At 37.0% G+C, this 23,174-nt stretch overlaps 1 protein-coding gene across 1 annotated transcript; it reads left to right on the top strand.

The window, feature by feature from the left end:
* The first annotated feature begins 5,355 nt into the window (after positions 1–5,355).
* Positions 5,356–21,976, top strand: LOC136240701 (uncharacterized). The gene is made up of 13 exons (XM_066031726.1): positions 5,356–6,306; positions 6,360–6,386; positions 6,439–6,519; positions 9,504–9,533; positions 9,582–9,728; positions 9,840–9,878; positions 9,929–9,958; positions 14,392–14,594; positions 15,068–15,205; positions 19,116–19,178; positions 19,235–19,345; positions 20,120–20,185; positions 21,185–21,976. The coding sequence occupies exons 1-13, from the start codon at positions 5,382–5,384 to the stop codon at positions 21,884–21,886; spliced, it is 2,562 nt and encodes an 853-aa protein (XP_065887798.1). The 5' UTR covers positions 5,356–5,381; the 3' UTR covers positions 21,887–21,976.
* Positions 21,977–23,174: the final 1,198 nt, after the last annotated feature.

Raw genomic sequence — 23,174 nt, 5'->3', positions numbered from 1 at the left:
ACAAATGCACTGAAACTAAGACTTATTAGTTCAACTAGCTAAATGTTTAAATTATCTGAGACTTGTTGCCGAGTGCCAAGGTAACTTGGCAACAAGTTTTTTTAAAAGATAACTGAGCACTTCAGCCATTACACCAGCTGACGCTGTAAGGACTAGGCATGTGAAGGGCATGGGAGAGGAGAAATAAGTGTAAATGAGACATTCATTGTCTCAGTTACAAAGGTGGGTCACACAGCATCAGATCAGTGCACTGCAAGTAGCTATGCAAGTAGCTATAATTAACTTCCTTACAGAAAGAATATACTCAAGTCATGATTATAGAGTATATTCTTTCTGTAAGGAAGTTAATTATAGCTACTTGCATACTTGCTGTATGGATTCAGTGCATTTAGGACACTTGATTGTTTATTTTAAGGAAGAAGAACCACCCCTAATGGCACTCTCGTCCCCTGTCACTCAGTTCTGGTGCAGGGGTGGTAGAACCGGGTAGGCATATGCCTACCCAACTTTTAGTGGTAGCTATTGAGCCATGTTCCAACTTTCAAGTCCATAGAAAGCAGTCTGGTTGCTCTGGTTTTCCAGGATCACTTTTGAATATTGTCACTTGAGATACTCTAATAGAACAGTCAGCGATACCCCAACAGAGAAGTCAGTGACTATTCATTCCATTAGGGTATATTTTAGCAGTTATAATAGTTTTATAGATGTGAAATTGTCTCCAGATTCAATCACAGAAAGCAATTTTTTGAAAATTTCTGGGGCTAGCCTAAGCATGCTGCAAATGCTGATTATGCTTGCACAACTATGATGCTGGTGGTAGTCATCTCACAGTTGCCTACCCAACTTGTAGAAGCTTCCTCTGCCCCTGTATATACTCAAGTTTCTTTTTAAAAAATGCTTAGCCTATGCTTGGCCAACACCTTCAGAGTTCTAAATCAGAACCTAGCTAGCTATATACAAAAAAAAATCTGAGAAGTGGGGCTTAACACTCCCAAGATAACCCTCTGCTAGTACTAGGTCAACTGAGGCTGGAACATGGCATTTAAAGGAATGACCACAGGATGGCAGAGTGCAATATGATGGTAGCAAAGTCAGTTTATCACTTTACAATAAGGCATCTTCTACTTGCAGGATAGGGGGAAGACCATTTATTAGGTATGGTACGTCATTGAGGCCTTCTGAAGTTAGAGTACAAGTGGACTAAAACTTCCACACATGATTTGATCTCATGAACTCTCTCCTTGCACTGATGGTGCTTCACACTTTCGTGCTGGTAGAAGGGGCATATGTGTTAATTATTCTGACATCAAAATGTAGAGAACCCTATAGAAGCCAGTAGCCTTAATGTCCAAATGAGTATCAGCATCTTGATTAGCAGTAGCAATATGTAGCTATATACATATAGGAGAGGAACTCTCCAGTCAAAGGTTGAAGTGGAGGCTCAGTAGACATGCCACGATAAACCCACTAACTGAGATGACATTGTTGAGGATATAGTGAAGACTCCATTCAGACAGCTAAGGACATTATTGTTAGCAATTCTGGGAAAATTTTAAAAAAAAATGCAGTAGCTACACACTCTTAGATCCTGATGGCTACATGCAGCCGGCCAAGTTTCTAACTCATACTTATTCAGGGAATAATGTATAACATTTTCAGCCTGACTGCTCTATTAGAGAGTATTGATGCTAGCGTAAAACCGGCAAGGGCGCGCGCACATAGATTCTAACAGATTGGGACATGCAGTGTACCCGCAGTGTACTGCCACGTCATTTTGATTAGTCAGTGTGGACTTATTTTTAGAAGATTAAGTAAGCTGATCGAATATCGGAACAATAAAAGAGAGCAACTGCAGTTGATTCATTCGTAAAGATTCACGAGCGATGGCTGCGGAGGAAGGACAAGTCAATAGCGGATCCTATTTCGAAAACAGCATGTTGCACGATAGAGACTGGTGCCCAAAAGCGTTTGGTGCGTTATTGGAAGACCCCAGTACACATGATGTAACATTCAAGACATCTGATGGTGGTAGTGTGAGTGCTCATAGGGTAATAGTAGCAGCTGGTTCACCAGTGTTCCATGCTATGTTATTTGGTAACATGAAAGAGAGTAGTCAGAAGGAGATCAGTTTGCCAACTGTAGACACAAAGACTTTTTCAAACCTTCTAAAGTTTATATACACTGGAATGGTAAAAGTCGAAAGTGGATACTTTGAGAATTTGTTAGACGCTGCTCAATTTTTCAATATCGCATCATTAGAAGCCAAAGTGGTTGATTACATTGCAGAATCTTTGGATATTAAAAGCTTTTTCCCTATTGTGGCTATAGCCTGCAATAAAAAGTTTGGCCAGCTGTTGGAAAAATGCTTACAGTTTATGTATACCAATGCAAGCGAGATCACTGAGGATCCCCAGTTTGATACTCTGTCCCATGAAGTTGTTCTTGAATTTTGCAAGAGCTCTGAACTTAATATCAAGGAGATAAAACTGTTTTTGGCAGTCAACCAGTGGTATCAAAGCAATAAAGCAGAATTGTCTGAAGCCATTGTTGAAAGCATATTTCAGCAGATCCGATATCCACTAATATCTAAAACAGATTTGTATGATAAAGTACGTCAAACCAAAATGGCTAATAGTAGCCTTTACACTGCTGCATTGGAGTATCACCTCTTTCCGGGGAAGTTTGACGGGCTCTCCAGTCAGGTTGCAAAGAGAGAAACAAGTTATGATCACATGCAAATTGAGTCAGTTTTCACTAATCTTACTCCAAAAACCATAACATTAACTGAAACACCTAATGGCACTGTCTTCACCAAAACCGGCAAGTCTGCATGGAACGGACTGTGTGTAACAAAGGTACAGCCTACTGAACAACAACCAGTACATTTCAAACTACACATGGAGTCTTGCACGGCTTACTGTGGTATCCGTCTTGCGGTACAATCTTGTTCACTTGACAATCTTGTCATTAGTTCTCCAGTTGGTATGAATGTTGATACCTTTAACACTGGGCAGGAGAACGATGGCACCATTTCCATTATTGGTAATACAATTACTACTACAATTGGTGGGTGTGTAATGACCACCCACAAGAGAAGTTACCCTGTCTTCTTGTGTGTGTATATGTTCCATACAAATGGCGTTATCAGGATTTCACTTTTAAATTAGGTACATAATTGTAAATTATTTTTGAATTATTGCACATATGTTTGGACTATTAAATAACTGTATCAGTTTGCATTGTATCAATTGGTAACTACTTTGAAGGTAGAAAATCAATTGTTCATTAAATTGTCATACTTTTAGTCCAATAGTTTCCAGCACAATTGAAGCTTGCCGGTTCTGTATGTATCCAGTAAAATGTTAATTGTTGATGTCATAATTTCGCTGCCTCTCGCAACAGCCTTATCATCACTCTCTAGTGGGTATGTTGTATAACTGGCCAATTATAGAATGGTAAATTTACTTGGCAGCTTACCACACAGTTTACTGCAACAGACGTGTTAACTTTTCCCATGTGTGTGTATATACGTAAGTTATAAGAGGTGTATTATATAGTGCCTAGTTCCTTTGAACACATGCTGTATACTCATATATGTACAGCGTATACTGATGATATTTCTGGCTGTGCGTGCTGTGACAATTGGAGCTATCAATGGCCATGCATGGATGTCATTTCACTCAACATGTTTTATGCATAGATTCTAAAGCCAGTCATTGTAAAATGAAACGCTATGACAACTTGGCAAAATCGATCCTGGTCTTTGATAGAAATTGTTGGAAAATGATAGCCGCAGTAAAATTGTATACATTTAATTTACCACAAGGACCATTAATTGTGCATGCATGCTGCACCACTGGTACAACTGTCATTAACTGTGACGTGACAAAAATCTCAGAATGTTTATTAATGGTTAAGAGTACATGCATGGTATATACAGTAGTATAATTAAAATTATTTAAATATGCTTGTGCATGACTTTACACTGATAAATACACTAGTGTAATTAGTTACAATTGTGTAACGATTATATTTTCTCATAGTAAGGTGAAGGTATTTTGCGTTTCTTATAGTGATGTAGTCATGCAAAATATAACTGTTGCAAGACCACACTTCCTTTTTGAACTATTCTCTACATGTTAACCTCTTCCATTGTGGTGCATAATGCATAAACTTAACAACAAAGGTTGCAGAACTTTACATAATACTTATGAGGGCTGCATGATACAGCCAGTGACTGTTGTCAGTCACTAGAACGTGCACTAAGATCACTTGGTAGATCATCTAGCCAGTGTCTCACACCATCCTATGATGCGGTGCCCAAAAGTTGTGCTCAAAATTTTTACAATTAGCTGGCTTGTGAGTGACTGTTTAAAAATATGTTGCACTTTGCCCTAGAAAATCTTGGCAGCAATGCAAAATTGATAAATTGCTGACTATTCTATTAGAGTATAATTATTGCTATGTTATGTACCAAATTAAACAGTGTACCGAAAAAATACCTCTATCAATGCATGTTGTCTCATTAACATCTCTAATATGAAATGTAGAATTCTATGCAGAGTATATTAAGGTAAGTACAAGCATGTTTCTTTTGTAAATATTTTCCTCTGTTCCTTTGTGCGGTATGCTTGTATTACATGCTGCAGCACATATACAGCAGCTCTTCAAGATCATAATTCGTATACACCACTGAGTACAATTATATTAGCATCAACATTAGCAATGGCATGTATATTTATATTCTGTACTTGTGATCTGCAAGAGAGGTTCTTTTGTCTGAAAAAAAATGCATGGTGATCTGATTAACGTACATAGTATGCCCACCAAAATGGCTAATCCAAACCTTTATACAATAACATGCAGCAGAGCCTAGCACTACAGCTGGAGTACAATACAAATTCAGACATTAATGGATACCGAATTCTTGGTATCATCAACAATGTTTATAGATAGCTGATCTTGATAGCTGTTATCTCAGCTAAGACAATGTGTGAATTTTTTTGCAGTTGTATTGCAGCAGTTGACTGTTCTAGTATTTAACTTCACTAATCTCTTTATATATTTAGAGTAAGACCATAGATAGTTAAAACCACTGTGGTGACTTAATCTTGGCCGGTGCTAGCTAGCTACTATAGGCAGTATATAGTCCTTCACTCCATATAAACATGCAATGCAGAACCTGTCCCCTACTAGCTCACTTCCCACTTATCATCCCCATCCGGTATCCTTGGAGTTCTGTGACCCCCAGCCATATAGGCGCCCAGTGGCCCTGTATCGACTATGCCTTCATGCAGCGTCTAACAACCCTAATAGTGCGCCTCTCGCAGTGTCCCGCCATCTAGCTATCACGTGTCACGCCGTACCTCTACTCTTCTTCTATGGCATCGTCTTTTAAAGAAACTGCGGGTGGTAATCAAGTTGAGGGAGATCTTGATGTATTAAACACCCATGACCAGAACAATGCGAAGGTGCTGGAAGAACCTAACTGGTGTTGTGAAGTGTTAAGCTCTTTACTACAAGATCCTAGTACACACGATGTGACGTTTGTAACATCTGATGGTGGTAGTGTGAGTGGTAACAAAGCTATACTAACAGCTAGTTCACCAGTGTTCCGTGCCATGTTCAATGATAATGTTCACACGAGTGGAAAAATGGAGATACCACTTCCATCAGTGGATGCAGAGACATTGTTCAGTCTTGTTAGTTACATCTACACAGGCAAGGTGGTCGTGAACTCTGCCACAAGTCTGGATATACTGATTGCTGCCATGCACTTCAAGATCATTTCATTGGTGACAAATTTAATCATATTTGCTACAGTTTCATTAGACACTAGTAATGTCATCTCTGTTGCCATATTTGCATGTGAAAGAAACTTTTGCCAGTTACTGGACAATTGTTTGAAGTACATGTGTGCTAATGCTAGTGATGTTGTCCATCACTCAGACTTCATTAAACTTCCACATGAAGTTGTGCTTGCTTTCTGTAAGAGTTCTGATCTCAACGTTAGTGAGATAGATCTGTTCTTAGCAGTAAATAAGTGGCAACAATACAACCAGAAAGTCACAAAGGCTACCATCAAGAACATTTTTAGAGAGATCCGTTATCCGTTAATTTCAAATAATGATCTAGTCAGAAAAGTTGCACCCACTGAAATGGCTGATCAAAGTCTCTACATAGCTGCTCTGGAATATCACATTGATGCTAATCTATACAGAGGACCACTAAATCAACTTGTAACAAGAAAATGTCTTGAAGTTACCTCTCCAAACAGCAATACTAGTGAAGCTGAATGTCCTACAGGTAATATATAGTTCAATTGTTGCCAGTGCATAACTTGGTATTTCTATTTCTAGGACCAGAAAATTCAACTATGTGTGGAGGTGATTTTATTATTTTGGTTAACTGTTTGAGTTTCAATGATTCGTATTTTAGCCTCATCAAGTAATCTGGTGGGTACTAAAAACAGAACTTCTACTGAAAAGCTACACCTAGTGGTGAAATCTGTATCATCAGGTGATGTTTGTTGTAAAGTTAACATCATATAGTATGATAGGTAGGGATCATGGAAGGGAACATTAGAGATCATGAAGATTTGGGCCCTTCTAGCCAACATACTGCTTATGGGAATAAGTTCTTAAAAGTCGGTATGCATATAGCATTACAAAACTTTATATGGCTACTTCTACAACATGATTGAAATTTGTTAGCTGTTCTAAGATTAATACATGTATAGCAGGAAAGTTTGGCAGGAGCAAATTTGCTACGACAGGATTTTGGTAAAAAAAGAGAGTTCAGCAAATTTGTTAGTAGCTAAGATAGATTTGTATTGGACAAATGATTTGGTGGATTTTAGTTTGTAAGAAAATGCATTTGAGTAGTGATCATAGAAATATAAGCAGCTATATCATATACGATAGACTGTATAGTAGGGACCACAAAGGGATAGGTGTGGTCCACGAAATAACATCACCCAAAACCAGCCTCAATTTTCCCTGACGACGATGAGTCAGTATTGGTTAGTAAACCTAAGCCAAAACAAGCTTTTAGATCAACCTGAAACACTTTCAACAAGTTGCTACGGAATTTTAAACATAATTTATTTAACGGAATTTTCTAGTGACTGCCTGATGCCTTCAGACAAGCGTAGCTCACTAACAGCTATGGCTATGGGCTTGATTTTTTCATTGTTTGACGTCGCTTCAGCCGAGAGGTGCCTTTTGGCTTACCGCAGTACGTACAATGCATTCTTCATGGACTTACCAGTGTCCTCCTTTGTGTCCCATATATTTTGCTGACAGCGAAAAGTGTCGATTTGGTGGTAGCACGTGATGGCTTCCCTTCGCAACGGAAATCGTCCGTATTTTTCATAGTGGCTATTTTGATTGCAGAGATACTTTTCGAACAGTTAGTTAGTTATTCAGACAGTTCTTGATTCGTACTGCTGTGTAAAGGGTTGGACATAGCCGATGACGAAGCATAATGGATACTTGACTTTTCAGACGATAATTGATATAACTGGGGAGCATGGCACCATTTCTTTATTTTAATATGCATGTATTGCAGAGGTGCTTTTGGAACAGTTCTTGATCCAAAATACTGTGTAACGGGTTGAACATAGCTGACAACGAAGCATAATGGATACTTCACTTTTCAGACGATAAATAAGAGCTGGGGCACACAGCACCATTTCAGATGCAGTATGTGTGGGTCACTAGTCATAATAATTATTTACAAAAAAAAGTTAACAAACAAATACACAGAAAAATTTGTAATTTTCAACTAGAGTAGGGACATAGCACATCAATAAAAAGTACTGAAACAAGGTGGAGTAGTGCACGATATTGAGCACAGTAGGGATATAACACTTCTTATTGTTTTACTGTGATTTAATATCGTGCACTTCTCCAGCTTGTTTCAATACTTTTTATCGATGTACTATGGTCCCTACTCTAGTTGAAAATTACAAATTTTTGTTAGTTTAACCCCTACTTCGATTCAGTTAAAATTAGTTTTAGTTATATCACAGTAGGAGTAGAATATCTGGTTATTGACACCAAGTCGGAGGAGGGGTGAGTGTTAATAACTAAGATTGTATGACTTCTGTGATATAACTGGAGTAAAAGACTGTGGCACTTTGAAGTATATGGCTTTATATTCAGCTTGCATAAACACAGTTATGCTAACACTGTATTTTATTGCCAACATTGCACATTTGGTGTGTAATACCTTACTGGACTATGAAATAAGGTAGATGCAAATTCTTTGAAGTAAGGCATAAGTGTTTATAAGCGCCTAAGGTGTCTTCAGCACTAATAAGCTCCTAATAGTGCTTATTAGCATAAGTGCTTGACCCATGTTTGATGCATTGAGTAAAAGACACGTGTTACAAAATGATGTTATGCATGTTTTGTTAATAATACTCAAACTGATACATCTAATAAACTATCTGATTCTTCTCTTCATGGAGAGAAAAGATATCTTTGTTTTACTTCTGTACTGTGAAGCAGTCGTGAGTTAAGTGTGTAGAAGTAAAATGTAACACTGTTTCTAAGCTTGAGCAGCCTTGCTTGAAAGCAAGGGTGGATATAAGCTAAAAACATCCCCTTAATGAATTCCCCCAATTCATGGCAGACACAATGGGACAAGTCCCACTTCTATTGCACTCATGACTTATGATTGGTTAAATGAGTACCTGTAATTTATTTTCTGTATATCACTGTACAAATCAATTGTTTTGCTATTCAAAATCATTCACTAGATAAGACCCTTATATAAAGAAAAATACAAACTAGTCATACCATCATTCATATATCTTGTTCCACTACTTTTTTCCAATGCCAATGTAGGGATTTTCCCACTGTGCTATGTTATAATTTATCACTTGGATCCCTACTTCATTTTAAAATTAATAATGTTTTTACCAGCAGCACATACCTGGTTTACGGAAATTGCTTTCGTAAAAGCTTTTGTGTGTACCTATATCTACCTATGTTTGTCCATAAGCACCCACATGAGCAAAACCATTAAACGGTAAAAGCAGCTAGTAGGTGAGAAGTAAAAGCTGTAAGACAGACAAGATGAGGCATGTGTAATGCACATAAAATTTTAATCATTTTTGCTGTTGGATGGCAACTACATACCTTCAAATTTATAGGGTTATAAATACGTAAGAATATCACTTACTCAAAAAGTGTGCTTGTTAAAGAATTTAGGTATCAGTTCAAAAACATGTGCCTGCATCCTTTTAAATTCTGCCCTCTGGCAAAAAAATACCAACATTTTTGGAAGTGCTTAAGGGGCTAAAATGTTTTAGAAAAGGTCTCAAGAACTCAATTCCATCATCAAAACATGTTAGCCATAAAATGGTATGGAATTGAGTTACTAAGTTGTACTGGCTCACACCTTACCTAGTATTGGCTGGGACCCCAGAATAGCACTGCATAGATACTGTACGTACCTTAATACTAATAGATTATCATGTGTTTTGTATCATGTAGTACCATGGAGTGTTGCAGATGAAGAACCAGGTAATTCTTATAGTGTGGAACTACCTTTGAGAGTACTAAACATTCTAGTAACACCAAATAAATTACTGGATACTGAAGGAAGAATTGTTGCCAACAGCTGTAGCAAACTGGACAAGGTTGTTGAAGCACGGATAAATGGTGGGATGGTACCATCAGATAGAGCATCACCAGATACCACGATATCTATCTTATCAGGTGAACTCGTGTATGTACATATAATACATGTAATAGAAAGAAATTTGAGGATAGTCCAACATTATTAACTCACATGGTCACATATTCACTGCTTTTTACCCCTTTATTCAGATGAACATATTGACAGTACCATCCCATCAACTCCACAAGGTATATATGTTATAATTTGACATCATTACACCATCATTGTACTTATACAGGATCACGCTGTGTCATGGCTACTACATTAGGTAAATCATGTTTGTGTAGTGTATATGACTTGTATCAACTGTACATGTGAGTGCATTATCATTTTATGTGACCTGAGCTGCAAGAATCCTACATTTTGCACAATCCTTCATAATTGTACAGTAGAATACCGTATAGCGCCAAATTTTCGTAGTGTAAAAATTTCGTAATTTTCGTAATGATTCAGCAATTACGAATTATTTTTTACTACGAATATTTAGGTTTTAAGTGAAGCGCGTGTTTAGTTTACGGAGTGGTGTTGTGTTGGCACGAGTTGCTGCCGTGAGCCAGCTTAATTTGTTTAAGTTTTTTAAGGTGACGTCTTCATCACCTCAAGTAGTACTACCTTCCCCAGATGGTCCGCTGTCACGCGAAGTCCCATCAACAGCAATCAGTGCCGCAAACGAGGAAGTTGAGAAAGCTGTAGTGAATCAGTCTGAAGGCAGTATTACAAAGAAGAGAGGTTGTTATCAGAAGTTTACACCCCAACAGAAGGCCATCATAGGAAACTACGCACTGATAAACGGCCCCAGTGCTGCAGTTCGCCAATATGTAAGGGAATTTCCTGGTTTAAGATACACCACAGTGTGTGACTGGAGAAAGGTAATATTGATTCAACAGCGGAGGGAGCACGAGACAGTGACAGAACTACACGGTAAGAAAAGAGGACGGCCACCAACACTTCCTGAAGAAATTGTAACATACGTGATGAAATATATTCATGCTGTGCGTGAAGCAGGAGGAGTAATAAACACTGCCATTGTTATTGGAGCAGCATCAGGCATTGTTAGACGATTGAGGCCAGTATTGTTGGAGTGTAATGGTGGCTATGTGGTATTGCCCATGAAAAAGGATTGGGCAAAGTACCTTTTATCCAAAATGAAGTTTGTAAAGAGAAAAGCCACAACCAAAAAGTCTAAAGTCACAGTGTCTAACTTTGATGAAATAAAAGAAAACTTTTTGATGGATATCAAAGTGGTTGTTGTCATGGAAGAAGTGCCTGATGATATGATCCTAAATTGGGATCAAACCGCAATCAAATATATTCCTGTTTCTAATTGGACTATGGCTACTGAAGGTTCAAAGAGGATAGAATTAATTGGACAGGACGACAAACGGCAAATAACAGCCACATTTGCTGGGACCCTTACTGGAAGATTTTTGCCAATACAATTGGTATATGAAGGAAAGACACCAAAATGTTATCCATTGATTGACTTTCCTGAAGGATGGCACATAACACACACTCCCAATCACTGGTGTAATGAGGACACTATGATCGACATCAAGTTAGTGATTGTTCCATACATGAATGATACTAGGAAGAGATTGGGTTTATCACCAACACATACTGGGCTGGTGATTTTAGACCATTTCAAGGGGCAGACAACTCAGAAAGTCTTAAATTTGTTGGAAGAAAACCATCTTATGTATGTGTTGGTGCCTGCAAATTGTACTGACTGTTTGCAGCCCCTAGATGTAAGCGTAAATCGGGCTGCAAAACACTTTATGCGAACTAAATTTGAGGGTTGGTATGCTGATAGAATTATTGATCAGCAGGATAGTGGACAAGATATCCAACCAGTTGACTTGAGACTCAGTGTTGTCAAACCTGTTGGTGCCCAATGGATGATAGATTTATATGACTATCTTAAAAGACATCCTAATATAATCACAAATGGTTTTAAACATGTAGGTATCTCTGACATGTTAACTTTGTAAAATGTAATAATGTGTATTATAATGTTATATTTATACATGTTGTAACTAGAATCAAACTTCAGTTATTAATAAATTGATTAACTACATTCATTAACAATGGCATGATTGAGTTCTTAGGGAAAAGGGATCATCTGTTTGTTCTCAATACAGTGAATTAAGTGGGGACGGAGAAGTAACTGTGTGAATGGCCCAGGAATTTGGTTGTGTAGCAGTGAAGTGGTTACAGCAATGCAAAAAATACCACAATCTCTATTGCCTTCCTGCTTCTGCATCTGAGTATCCACTGTGACTGTGATATCCTCATCAAACATGTTGTTCAGGAAATCATGTGTTTGCTGGTCAATGTCACTATAGATTGTATCATAATATCGTATTTCATTGTCAAGGCAATGGAGATTTGATATCACAACCCAATGGTTATCATGGACGTGTAATATCTGTATCATTTTGGTAGATACGCTGTATTTATGTCGATGTTGAAGTAGTGTGTTCTGTAATCCACAACATTGTGGAAATTGGTTTCTAAGCATGGCCTGTACAAAATTTATATGCTTGTCGTTTAGCTGTCTATTACCCTCTATCAAGACTTTGTCTTCTTGAAATAATTTTATCTTGGTACCTGTTCACATAGCCCAAACTTCTTGGAAACTGCATGTCTGCTTCTTGTCAGTGTCCTCCACCTTTATTCTTTTAGCTTCAGGCAGTGCGAAGTCTTTTTCCTTTGGCTCTTGTTTGATCTTTTCAACATCACCATGAACCTGAATTCACTTAGCTTATTAAGCAATATGTTCTTCATGCTAAGTGACAAAAGCTTTTGAACCTTAGCCAGTAGCTCACATTCACCCTGAAACGGTAACATACATGGAATTTCAAGGCCGCCTTGCTCTAGATCTCGTGAGTATCGTATCTTAGGGTCAGTTATCTTACAAGTGATTATCCCTTCGTGTCTCAAAAATAGAGAGCATGTAGAGCTAATCTTTCTGGGAACGTGGCCCACGGCAACTCCAGTTTTTACCACCTTGACTGCAAAGGGATCGTATACATTGCCTGTCTCCCGTTAGCAAGCCAGCATTTCATCTCGTACCGGTAACCATCTGTCCTGGTACACGTGGTATCCTCTCACGCAGGAACTAAACTGTAATTCTTTACCCATTGTTCGAGCTGGATTCTGTAACGTGCTAGCTCACAGTGCTGAATCAACGGAACGCGTGATGGCAGCTGTGTATAGCTATACGAAATTATTTTCTACGAAAGTTTTATTTACCAAAATATCCAAAATTTTACGAAATTTTAGCGCTACGAAAATTTCGCGCTATACGGTACATTAAACACATGTAAGAGTAAAATACAGTACTTACAAGTAAAAGATTATTAAATTTTTGAGCACCATGTTTGAAATGAAGAAAGGTGCTAATGGCTATCATCATATTCCCCAAAGCAAGTAGAGTTTGTTTTGTGTCAGTGCATCCAGATAATTATGTTCATTAGTTTACCACTAGGCAGACATGCGGTTCACTCTCATCTTTTTCTTTATTTTTGCCTTTGCCCTGATTGTGTAAGAAATACCCAGGTGTGGATTTACCTGCTTACGAGGGACGTGATGGTGCAAGTCTTTGTATAAGGCTGCATTTGTAAGTTATGACCATTAAATAAGTACCTGTAGTTAATTTTCTATATTATCGCTGTACAAATTATATTTTTCTACTGTTAGCCCTTTGTTATGCTCTAGCTTCTGGCTTCTGAGACTGAAACTTTGACCATTCTCTGGTTAAGAAAAAATTAGAATTCGAAAAATATGGGGTTGTGGTCAAAAATGTGTGCATGCGTGTGTGTGTATGTTTATTATTATTTTGAAGGACATGATTTCACAGTTGTTTGTCTGCTGATTCTGGTTATTATTAGATTTCTGCTGTGCTACACAAAAGGTAACTTGTATGAAAAACTATTGATCCTCAAAAATGAGCTCTCAAAAATCGTTACATTAATTTTACTAATCTATACGCTATAATTACATACGTACCTCAAAAAAATTGTATTATACATTAGTTATTAGGCTTGTACCAGCTGTACTCATGAGTCTGATTGTTACCAGTTTTTTCTTCACGAGTTCTGCTTGAGTAGTGGCCCAGATTCATGTATCTACTACTTGAAGTTGAGTGGCTGCACTCGAGAGGTATACTGCACCAATTAAGAAATGGCTGCAATGATGTTAATGCTAATAATGAAGGGCCACACCCTATCTTCATCACGCTGTTTTGTGTGGATTTCACTTCTTTTTGTACTTACAAGGCCCCCAAAGCCAACTATTTTTGATTTTGGGTTTATTTTTACCCACATTTCTTCTTATCTGCAGACACAATTATGATTATTGAAGACAGTATAGTTGTACTGCATTTTATTGTTTTATTTGACTATTTGTTAGTATTATTGTAATACTGTAATAGAGTGTAAATTTGAGGACTTCTCATTGGATACACATAGAATGTTCTAAAATTTTGATTGGTAAATGAAATTATGAACATTGGTTGCTTCATTTACAACATGTAAAATCATTCATTGGACACAATGCTCCCGTGATAGCCAATATTAGCAGGGTCTTTGGATGTGGACTGTGAGCCAAACTGGCCCGTGTTAGACACTGGTGCATATGCTCTACTACTGTATGTTTAATTTTGAGCTGAATTTATGTATGTGGTGAATTATGTCGTTTTAGAAACTGAAAGCTATTGTAATGCCAATGATGACAAATTCATGGAAGAGGAAGAGCATAGCACTGAAGAGGAAGCTGAGAATTCCACTGAGCCAAATGACTTATTACCAACTGTAGTAGATGAGTATACTGAAGTGTTACAAACTGAAGTGAATGAACATGAGCCTAAGAAAAGAGGATGCAAGAGAAGACAAATTGAAAATGAGGTTAAAGATTATGCAACCAATCTACCTGTTTTTATTTCTTCACAGGGGAATTGTTATAGTATGCTCACAAACAGCTATTCTTTAAGCCCTAGCTTCTCCTAATCAGATTGACATGTTCACACATTCTTGAATTCCTTCAGTGTCAACTTCAGTAGCCAAAAGCTTTTGAAGCTGCAATACTACAAATTGGTAATAACAAAACAATTGATTTGTACAGTGATGATTCAGAAAATAAGCTATCAGCATTTACTGTAAACTCTGCTGTAAACTTAACCTTGCAGATGCAGTCTTATAACTACTTCTATTTCTACTTTGTACGGTGATACTTCAGAAAATAAGCTATCAGCACTTGCTGTAATTAAACACACAACTTAACTTGCAGGTGCAGTCACATAAATACTTCAATTCCTACATAAAGTCTACTTCCTTTTTGTAATATCCCTGGAAAAATTGTTATTTGTATCTACATATAGAATGGACAACTGACCACTGTATCTACTAAAAGGACTAAAAGGAGTAAGGAAAATCAACAGAAGAAAAAGAGTAAGAAGGATGATGTTGATATGAACATTAGAGTGGGAAAACCCCCTCTGAGAACAATTCCACCCAATGTAAGTGTGCGTATAGTTGCTTATTATAAAATAAGTGTATTGCACAATAATTGTCACATGAACACTTGCAAAGTTTCCGGAAAAGACCGAGATACTCTAATAGAGCAGTCACCAGTCAAACATGTATTAAAATTAGAGTTGTACGGATAATCGGATTGGTAATCGGCAATCGGTAGAAGCTGATGATTAGCTGTTTTTACCATAATCGGAAATCAGTTGTGACGGGCTGTGGCCAGCAGATTATTAGTCTATTCAGCTTCTGCAGCTGCAATACCAATGGAGGGCTGGTGTCAAAGGCTCTGGTATGTACTCAGGTAATTTGTTTATGTTTTGTGGTAACCACTAAGATAAACAGTCATGGTTCAGGTCCAGCCCACTTGTCTGACCAGCAACTTTGAGTTGAGGTAAGTGTACAATCTCACAGCATTGGCTTTACTAGCTCTACTTTTAGTGTGAAGTATGCACAACTATAACTTGTAGAGGCCTACAATTGGGTATCGGTTAACTATCAGTAAAACTGGGTAAAAATATATCGGATATTGGTTTCCCTTTGGGAATCGGTACAACACTAATTAAAATAAAATAGTATTTAATTAGCCACTAAACCATTTCTTGACACTTAAATTTCTCTTCAGACACCACCAACTCTAACACTCTTCCGCTACCTATGCATACCTCCAGTGACTACATGAGGCCAGGTGTTTGTACTGTACTGGCCGTAATTTGAAGCAATATGGTATAGTACAGTATGTCTCTGAGACTCCTGCTTGCTGTTGGTTGATGATGGCTTGCCTTGTGGCTACCTGATAAAATCCTATACAAATTGATTCTTGCTCACTTAAATATACGCTATTATAATACCAAGAGTTTATAATATACAATATTAAGGAAAAGTGTCAAACTGCCAATATAGCTTGTACAAACACACTGAGTAAAATTAGACTTTTGAATGTTTTGATCCAATTGACACATTTACTGGTGGAAGGCAAGTGTTGATATGTGTTGAGATGGCGAAACCTTTGTACAAACCAAGGTGTTGATATTCTATCTTACTCAGTGTATTTGCTGGAATGTACTCCTATTGGACACTCTCTCTTACTACTTTATGTTATGAACTCTTGATAATATGTAAGTGTCTTCATCATAATATGTGACTGTCTCAACAAAACCCATCTAGTTCGAAATTAAAGTGAAATCGTGTGTATTACAAAGAAAATTTATGCAAGTTTTAATCTAACCATTACTCCGGAAAGAAAGTCTTAAATTGATTAAACTTATATACCATCTTATTTGCCTACTCATTAGGGGTACAACAATCGTTATTTCATTTCTGTAGCCCCAATGGTTTGTGTGCCACATACGTTTGTTTACGATGTGGTAGACGTAAACAAAATTGTTGCCATTTTTTTCAGTAAAACCGCCTTCATACACCTATAGTATGTTCATGTTGAGCTGAATCCTCAAAAACATTAATAACTCATGGATGAAATTACACACGATCTTGAAATTTGGCTCATTTGTAGTACTGCTTGACCCGCTAAAAATATTTCAGAATCGTTTTGTTCAAATGTTTGACATAGTATTTATGGCCAATCAAAATTTGTACAATACATTTCCTATGGCAAAGCCATACAAGTACAGTGTCCATTACAGCCCTTTCCTGAACTTATAATGGAGCAAAACCATATGTGTCTGTTGTTGACACCTTTGCTGTTACCAATAATCATCTGGTTGGCTGAAATATTAACTCTGTTGAAAAAAAACACTTATTTTTTAGCTGTTTTTCAGGATTCAGCTCAACGTGAACATACTATATGCGCCAGTGACTGCAGGATTAAAACTATACCTTGGTTGATCTGCCAATCCATGGTGGACATTGTAAGCTAAATCCCAATTCTGTAGACTAATCCAAACGGAAGTTATGGCTGCGAATGTAAGTGCCTGTAGTTTGTTTTTAGTATAGTCACTGTACAAATCAATTTCCTTGGTTTCCCTACTGTCTAGCGCTGTAATTCCAAAACTACTCACCATAATCATACACTACGATAGTAGGGAGTAGGCATGGCCCATGAAATAAGATCATCCAAAAAGCAACCTCAATTTCCCCAGACAATGATGAGGCAGTATTGGTTAGGTAAAACTAAGCCCAAACAAGCTTTCAGATCAACCCGAAACGCTTTCAACAAGTTGCTATGGAATTTTAAAAAAATATATATATATTTAACGGAATTTTCTACTGACTGACTGACTGATGCCTTCAGACAAGCGTAACTCGATAACAGCTAAGGCTACAGGCTTAATTTTTTCACTGTTCGACATCGCTTCGGCCCGACAGGTGCCTTTTTGCATACTGCAGTACGTTCAATGCATTCTTCATGGACTTACCAGTGTCCTCCTTTGTGTCCCATTCATCTTTGCTGACAGCGAAAAGTGTCGATTTGACGATAGCATGTGATGGCTTCCCTTTCATAACGGAAATCATCCGTAATTGTCATAGTGGCTATTTTGGTAACAGCTAGAGGTGCTTTCTTGATTCGTACTACTGTGTAACAGGTTGAACATAGCCGACAATGAAGTGTAATGGATATTTCACTTTTCAGACGATAACTGATATAACTGGAGCACGCGACACCATTTCTTTCTTTCGGTATGCATCTTGTGGATTGCAGAGGTGCTTTTCGAACAGTTCTTGATTCGAAATGCTGCATAATCCGTTGAACATAGCTGACAACGAAGTGTAATGGATACTTCACTTTTCAGACAATGATTTGGGCATGCGGCACCATTTCAGATGCGGTTTGCGTGGGTTCACCAGTCATAATAATTATTTACAAAGAAAGTTAACAACAAGTACACAGAAAAATTTGGAATTTTCAACTAGAATAGGGATCATAGCACATCGATATAAAGTACTGAAACATGGAGTAATGCACGATATTAAATCACAGTAAAACAATAAGAAATATTATATCTCTACTGTACTCAAGATACCATAATGGGAATGCACAGTAGGGATATAATACTTCTTATTGTTTTACTGTGATTTAATATCGTGCACTACTCCAGTTTGTTTCAGTACTTTTTATCGATGTGCTATGGTCCCTACTCTAGTTGAAAATTCCAAATTTTTCTGTGTACTTGTCTACTGAAACTTTGATGAACTATTCCTTGATAATGCTGAAGGATATTCGGAAGTTGTACGAACTAGACATGTTTTTGCTGAGATAGTCACATATGTTCACAAAAATATTGACCAGGAACCAGCCTCACAATACCTCTACTGTGCCTTGGCAGTATTCGTTATAGGCCCAAAGGTGCCTTTGGTGCAACCCATAATGCTTCCCATAAGTTGCCACAAACTTTTAGCACAGATTAGATTCTCTGTTGACTAACTGACTGGTGCCTTCAGACAAGTCAATAACACCTAATTAAGGCTGACGGTTTGATTCTTTCACTGTTATCAATTCATCTTCACAATAGCCTTTTGGCATACACAGAATATACAATACATACATCATGGACTTACCTTTGTGTCCTCCTTTGTGTTCTATTTGTGTTTTGTTGACAATGTGAGGTGTTGATTTATTGTAGTTCCCTGTAAATTATCTGTATTTTCTGTAGTAGCTGTATTGATTTTAGATTTGCTACTCATTCTTCAGTTATAACACTGTGTAACAAATTGAATGTAGCTGAAAACAAAATGTAATGGCCACTTCACTTGATAGTTGGGACACGAGTTAGTAAAGTTGATGGAAGCATGTTGTTAGGTACAGGATGTGCAGTATTTCTTGTACTATGCTTCACCCATTGAATAGAGTGATGTTAGCCTTCGTTTTACACATACTCTGCTTGTTGAAAATATATTAATATACACTGATATTATAGTGGCCACACACTTTTCTTTATATAGACTATTGTACCATATGATAGACAACCAATAGAGTTGTACAGTAGTGATGAGGAAACAGATCAGGTAAGCATTTTATGTACACAATGTACAGGTCCTATATTATTGATAATGCTATATAGTTTTTGAGATGCTGTGCAATTGTTGAAGAGGGATTTGGACAAGTAGACGGAGCAGATTCGGTTGTCATTCAACAAAGTGATCCTCCAGTCAACTACAGTAGTAGTGCCAAGGTGGCTAACTTATGGTGTTTTTTTTTTATGATGGGTACAAAGGGACTATGTGTCTCAAGTGTACTTGTATGCATGTATGTTATGACTTCATTAAATTCATTTACAGTGAGTTGCTAATTTGAAGTTGTGTGTGTTAGATATTAGTTTTAATTTTGAGCAAAAAAATGACGATAATAGCTGATTTTTAGTTAGCTGGATAAAAGTGTTGGTCTTCTATAAGTATTCCTTAAATGTACAGCATTTTTATAGACACAGTTTATCAGTAAATATGTGGTTACACCAGGGCGGTACAGGTAGGATCAAGGCCATGTGTGATAACAAAAAAATACTGAAAAATATGTTTAAACTACCCACAACCAGCAAAGGTAGACTGTAGAAATTGGTTTTGGAAAAATGTGTTTATGTGTGTCTGTCCACGCACTCACATAAGCAAACAAGTTTCAAGGCACAGAGAATGGATCTTCATATGAAACAATGATAGCTTTTATATAGACCGTTCTCATCGTGTATACTCAACAGGGACATGGGTTGTCACTGAAACCACTTAACAGGTTTACCTACAGTATGTGCTGTAACAGGCATTAACAACTGTGAATCATGCTGCTGCAGCCAATAAATTTAGCACTATGCATATACTGACCTAGTCGTACCTCTTTCTTTACTTTTTTATACCGATACTATTGAGCTCACATGAATTTTTTTCAATATTTTATACCAACTTTACCTGCTGTAAATTTAAAACTTAATGTAGCTGTCTTTTATGCTTTTGTGCAGGAGTTGGAGCTGGAGACAAATATCAAGATGCTAACCAAAACAGTCAGAGATAATGAAGAAAAGCAGGTGTGTTGTGATGGAGAATGTGAAAAAACATGCATTATGTATATGCTACATGTATACTGAAACATCACACATGCTGGTTGGTTAGGGCTACGATGCTTGATGTGTGTAGGCCTCAGGGAATTATTCTCCAAATTTTCTCTTCTGAATTTCTCCAATAAAGTTATCATTATGCTTTTATTATTCCCAAAATGAACTCACTGTTCTCAAAATTATTGTAATTTTTATTGCAATTTATAATGTTTATAAAGATTTTGGAGCACTGTTCTATTAAACAGAAAAGTTAGCTTTTAGCTGGCAAGATGCTTAGTCACTACTAAAAATCATTCCGCTGACTGTTATATCAGAGTAGCTGACTGCACTATTAAAGTACCTTGAGCATGAAATTGTATGTCAATTACACTCTCAAAATGCCAGATTAATTCCCAATTGTTTACCCCGTAATTATGCTCAAAATTGTGCATGCATATTTCCCGGACCCCTAGAGATGTGTGAAACAATAATATGTCACGTGTGCACAGGTATGTAAAATCGTGTGAAATGTAGCTACTATGATTTTGTACAAATTTATTTCTTTTTGTTGATCATATTACCTGGGTAATATAACAGATACTACATATAGCTTGCACATGTATTGATAATTGATTTTACTTACAAGCATTCTGCCGTTTAGTTAACCCACATGTTCACATCATTTTATTATTACTTGCATGATGGCACAAGCTTCATGTACAGAAATGTAACACCGACATCACCATGCATGTTATTTACTTGGGGATTTACATTTTAATGCTTCATTCCCAATACATTCATTTACGTATGTACTGTCATGAATCTGAAATATAATCCTGGAAGTACTGTAGGGCAACTGCTGTACCAATGCTAGTTTTTGGTATACTAGCTTTTAAGAGTGCTATTGCTGTAAATGCTGCCTTTGAAAATTAGCTGAGGCAATTTTTGACTTTACAATATATATAATAATTTGCACTGTGTCTTTTCTAGAACAAGATATGTGATGAGCTGCGATCAGGTATCACATTGATCAACACAAAATTCAATGAATCACAGAAAGTGATGTCAAAGATTCTTGCTCAGTTAATAAGTCCAAGAAGATACCAACCTAATGGATTGGCACCATCTCCATGTGCTGATTCTAATGTTGTCATTGATGGAACCAGTAATGTGACTATCAGTGAGAGTATGAGTGCTACAAACGTCACAGTTCCAAACTTGATTGATACGAGCAGCAATAGCACAGTTGCAGTAACTACACCTACCTCCAGCAGTATGGATGTCTCAAGTAGCAGTATCCACACATTTAGTCTTGATGATAACAGTCAGTCAGATCATTTTCCTGGGAATTTTGAAACTGTTGAGGCATCAAGTGGAATGCTAGATACTGCTGATATACTATACATTAAAGAAAAAAGTTGTTCTAGAAAAAACTTTGCTGCTAGGTTAAATGTGGCACTGTTTGATTTGGAGACAAGGAAGAAGTCTAATGTGGCCGGACAGTTATCAAAATTAAAACTCAATCCAGTATTGATTGAATATATACAAAGCATTGTGTTTCAGCATTGGCCCAGGAAAGAAACTGAGGGAACTGTGGAAGAGGAGTGGAGGGCCTGCGTTATTGCGATTGATGAGATAAACCGTCGGCTTAATCATAAGCCAAAAAAACAAAAGAAACAATTAAAAAATTAATAACAACACACAGCTACTGTTTTTTCCCCTTTTCCTAATTGCTTTTTATTGCTGATTTATTAGTAAAAAATAGTATTCCTGGTGTGTGCAGTCCAGAAACCCTTAGAAACTCCTCTAGGGATATGATCTAAAGCCTAAGGGTAATACCAGTATGGCAGGAGTGGTGTTAATGTATACTGTGTATAGGTCACACCTGCTGCACAGATAGGTCAGGACACTTGTTCATTGTCCCATTTATGTTAGTTAGTGTACAACACACATTTAGACCCCTGAAATCTGTCAATTGCCTCATTTGTATTATTCGCTCGTGGTTAGGCCCCTGTGGTATTGCCAAGAACCATTGTCCAGCATATTATAATGAAAGATAACACCGTATGTACCTTGCTATTGCTAAACATAGCTGTGCAAAAAGTGCTGATCACAAAATAATAAATCAGAAATATTAAAATAGTGGTACATGTATTATGGTTTTAGTTTTGGGCCTTTATTATAATTTGTGGCTTTATTAATGCCTTGGTATGACTATTATAATTTCTTTTAGATTCAATATCAGGGTTGGACTAGTGATGTGCAATATACTGAAAAATTATTGACATTGCTATAATTTTGTCAATACTAATATCGCATTAATCTCAATATTTTTATTAACTGATATCAATAATTATCGTATAGTCAATATTTTGCTACAATTTTCAATAAATTTGATAATTTAAAATTTTTGGTGTGTCCGGTAGAAATGAAGTTCAGTTCTGTACAGTTTGGCCATTTTTAAAAGGCATCTACCAGTTTCCAAGACTTGTTATTAGCTTCATCACAAATTCTAGTTAAAGCATAATTGTAAATATTGGCTGCCCATGCAATTAGCTAATCAAAAGAAAAAAATATCGAAATTTCAATATTTTACAAATTATCATATCAATATCGTACCGAAACCAAAATCCTAATATCGCACTTCACTAGGTAGGACAATCTTACCCCAGTGAACCTCAATTTATACTATAAGAAAAAGGATACTTAAAACCAGAAAACTGTATTTGCTGTGTAGAACCATATAACTTGTTCAACCAGAGTATTTAAAACTCAAACAAGGCAATGATTAATAACAGCAGGAAATATAGTTGGAACACATTGTACATTGAGCACACATACCTAGTGTAACAACAAATAGCCATGCTTTGACCAGACCATGTATTAAGGTGTTGCGATTGAGCTGTCATTAACTATTTATTCATTGATCATCCCTCACTATAGAGATCCTCCTTGTTAGCAACAGCTAATATACAGTACC

The sequence above is a fragment of the Dysidea avara genome, chromosome 12 (genome assembly GCF_963678975.1).
Source record: "Dysidea avara chromosome 12, odDysAvar1.4, whole genome shotgun sequence".
Lineage (NCBI taxonomy): Eukaryota > Metazoa > Porifera > Demospongiae > Dictyoceratida > Dysideidae > Dysidea > Dysidea avara.
Note: the sequence above shows the minus strand (reverse complement) of the source record. Positions and strands in the feature narration are given on the sequence as shown.